At 42.9% G+C, this 2,580-nt stretch overlaps 1 protein-coding gene across 1 annotated transcript; it reads left to right on the plus strand.

The window, feature by feature from the left end:
- The first annotated feature begins 870 nt into the window (after positions 1–870).
- LOC149408287 (aspartic proteinase nepenthesin-1-like) lies at positions 871–2,295 on the plus strand. Its single transcript, XM_089624838.1, has one exon. It carries the CDS (start codon positions 871–873, stop codon positions 2,293–2,295), a length of 1,425 nt encoding a protein of 474 aa, XP_089480964.1.
- The last annotated feature ends 285 nt before the right edge of the window (positions 2,296–2,580 follow it).

Consider the following 2,580-nt stretch of genomic DNA (forward strand, 5'->3'; position numbering starts at 1 on the left):
ATTATACATATAACTAAAAAAAAGTGGTAAAACACTGTAGTATAATTTTTTTTCCTAATCAATATACGCCAAGTTGGCTACAAGTTAACGTTTTCTTCTTTCAATATTTAATAATAAGCTGCCACACAGATTGATACGTGTGCAATATATAATTTATCTGACCTCTAACACTATGATATATATAATTTCTCTTATAGTTTATAAACTTTGCGATAAGTACAAGTATATGAGATATCTCAGAAAATCTCTTTTCAACAAATATGCTATCTAGTCATAAATGGATTGATACACTAGTAACATGGGTTAACCATCATCTTAATTTTATATTTATTATAGGATCCCACATTAAAATAAGAAAATATAAAGACAGGTAACATAAGTAGATAATCACGTTTATCTTCGGTTTAATTATATGCTCATACACCATAACTATCAAACGTCTGCGAATCCAGAGTTATCAACATAATAATTGATACCACATTTCCTTTTTCATTTATGGGATCTATTCATGAAATCAATGAAACATCGCAGCAATGTCTTAGCATAAGCAAATAATTATGCGGATAACGGAATTGGATTTGACAGGAGATTATTTGGATTTATTTTAGATTTATGAATGATCTAGCACTGGGATGGAAATGCAATTTATAATTGTGAAGGTACTTTTGACTATAGATCAACTTTATGCACCTTAATCACATATATATCAATTAGATTTGTTCTATTTCCAAATCTAAGAAGGTCTGAATTGATTACCGCATTAACATCACAACAGAAGCATATATATATATAAACCATAACACGCTCTAAAACTGCACAATGGAACAGGTAAACTAAGGATAGCATATACATCAGTATTTGACTGACATAATGGGCAAATCACTCATTACTTCAATCTTTCTTGCATTCCAAGCTTTCTTTTTCATGGTCTATGGATCCAAGCCGTGGGATCGCGGCTTGAGCATCAAGCTCCTCCACCGCGACTCGTCAGAATCTCCTCTCTTCAAACCCAACCTCACCGAAACACAGCGAACCGAGAATCTCATCCTTCAATCAAAATCTCGACTAGCTCACCTTGCCAGCAACAGAGACCATATTAACCAAAATCGAAATCCAAACACAACCAAGATATTCGACACGGAAGCCTTGAGTTCCGTTGTGGAAGGCCTTGTGAACTCGGTGTATCTGGGCCAAGTGGGAATCGGCACATTCGGATCGTCGACCATTCCTTACTTGTTACACATGGACACCGGAAGCAGTCTGACGTGGACTCAGTGCGAAGGCTGTCGCTCCCCCGGCCACCAATGCTTTCACCAAAACGAGCCGATTTTCCGTGACTCCCGATCCCGGTCTTACCACAAAATCCCTTGCGCCCGACACCCTCTTTGCTTTCCGGGACGGTGCTCCGGAGGCTTTTGCATTTACCGCCTCCGTTACGACGACGGTGCCTCCACTGAAGGATTTCTGGCCACCGAGACTTTTTCATTTGGCGCTCCGTCAAGATGGGAAACCGTTCCGAGGATCCTCTTCGGGTGCGGTTTCGACCAACGCAACATGAACTACGGAACCACCGGAAAAGTCGCTGGGATCATGGGCCTCGCGTGGGGCCGGCAGTCGCTCGTGGGCCAATTAGGGCACCGCGTCCAACACCGGTTCTCGTACTGCCTCAACCCAGTCAGCTCCGGCGCACACTCGTATCTCCGTTTTGGGTCCGACGTTCCATCGTCGCCTACGAGGTTAAGAACCACGAACTTGGTCCAGCTGCACTCGTTTATGCCTTATTTCGTGAACCTGATGGATATCAGCGTCGCAAACCGAAGGCTCCGAATCCCAGCCCCGTTTCTCTCCAGACGGCCTCATCAGGACTCCATGAGTGGCGTGATCATTGACTCCGGATCGAACTATTCCTTTCTCGTCGAGCCGGCTTACGCGATTCTGGAGGAAGCAATGACTCGGCACTTGATGTCTACAATCCCTGGGTTGACTAGGATTCACCTGCCGAATTACTTCAAGCTCTGCTTCACGAGGCCGGAAGAATCATTTGCCGGTCTACCGAGCTTGACGTTTCATTTCGGCGGGTGGGCCGACATGGTGGTTCCTCCGGAGGGGACCTTCTATCTCAGCGGCACTCGGAGAAACATGTTTTGTATGGCAGTGCTTCCGTCTGACTACAACCCTTCCAAAGGCGGCGTTTCGATGATTGGGGCTTATCAGCAGACCAATCAACGTCTCGTATTTGATGTCGCTCTAAAGAGGTTGCATTTCGGCCCTGAAAATTGTGCAACAAATGGGTGAGTCTTCTGTTCATTTTTGTTTTGGTTTCTAAAGACTGAATGCTTTTCTTTTTGGCTCAATTTATATCAACTTTATAGAATAAATGAAGGAGATCATGTCAAATGTATCGAAAGTTATATCGGGAAGCTTAATAAATTATCAAAAGCAGTCTGTGTTTTAGATTCTGTGATGCGTGCAACCAGATAATTTCTTTGACACTGCTGAGAAAAATTGCAAGGACATGCTCTCAACTCTAATGAATGCAAAGAAGATGAGAAAGATAAGAGAGAAAATCATGAGGATGTT

The sequence above is a fragment of the Urtica dioica genome, chromosome 1 (assembly GCF_054948205.1).
Source record: "Urtica dioica subsp. dioica isolate 48M chromosome 1, U.dioica_male_clone48M_v1_H2, whole genome shotgun sequence".
Classification (NCBI taxonomy): Eukaryota; Viridiplantae; Streptophyta; class Magnoliopsida; order Rosales; family Urticaceae; genus Urtica; species Urtica dioica.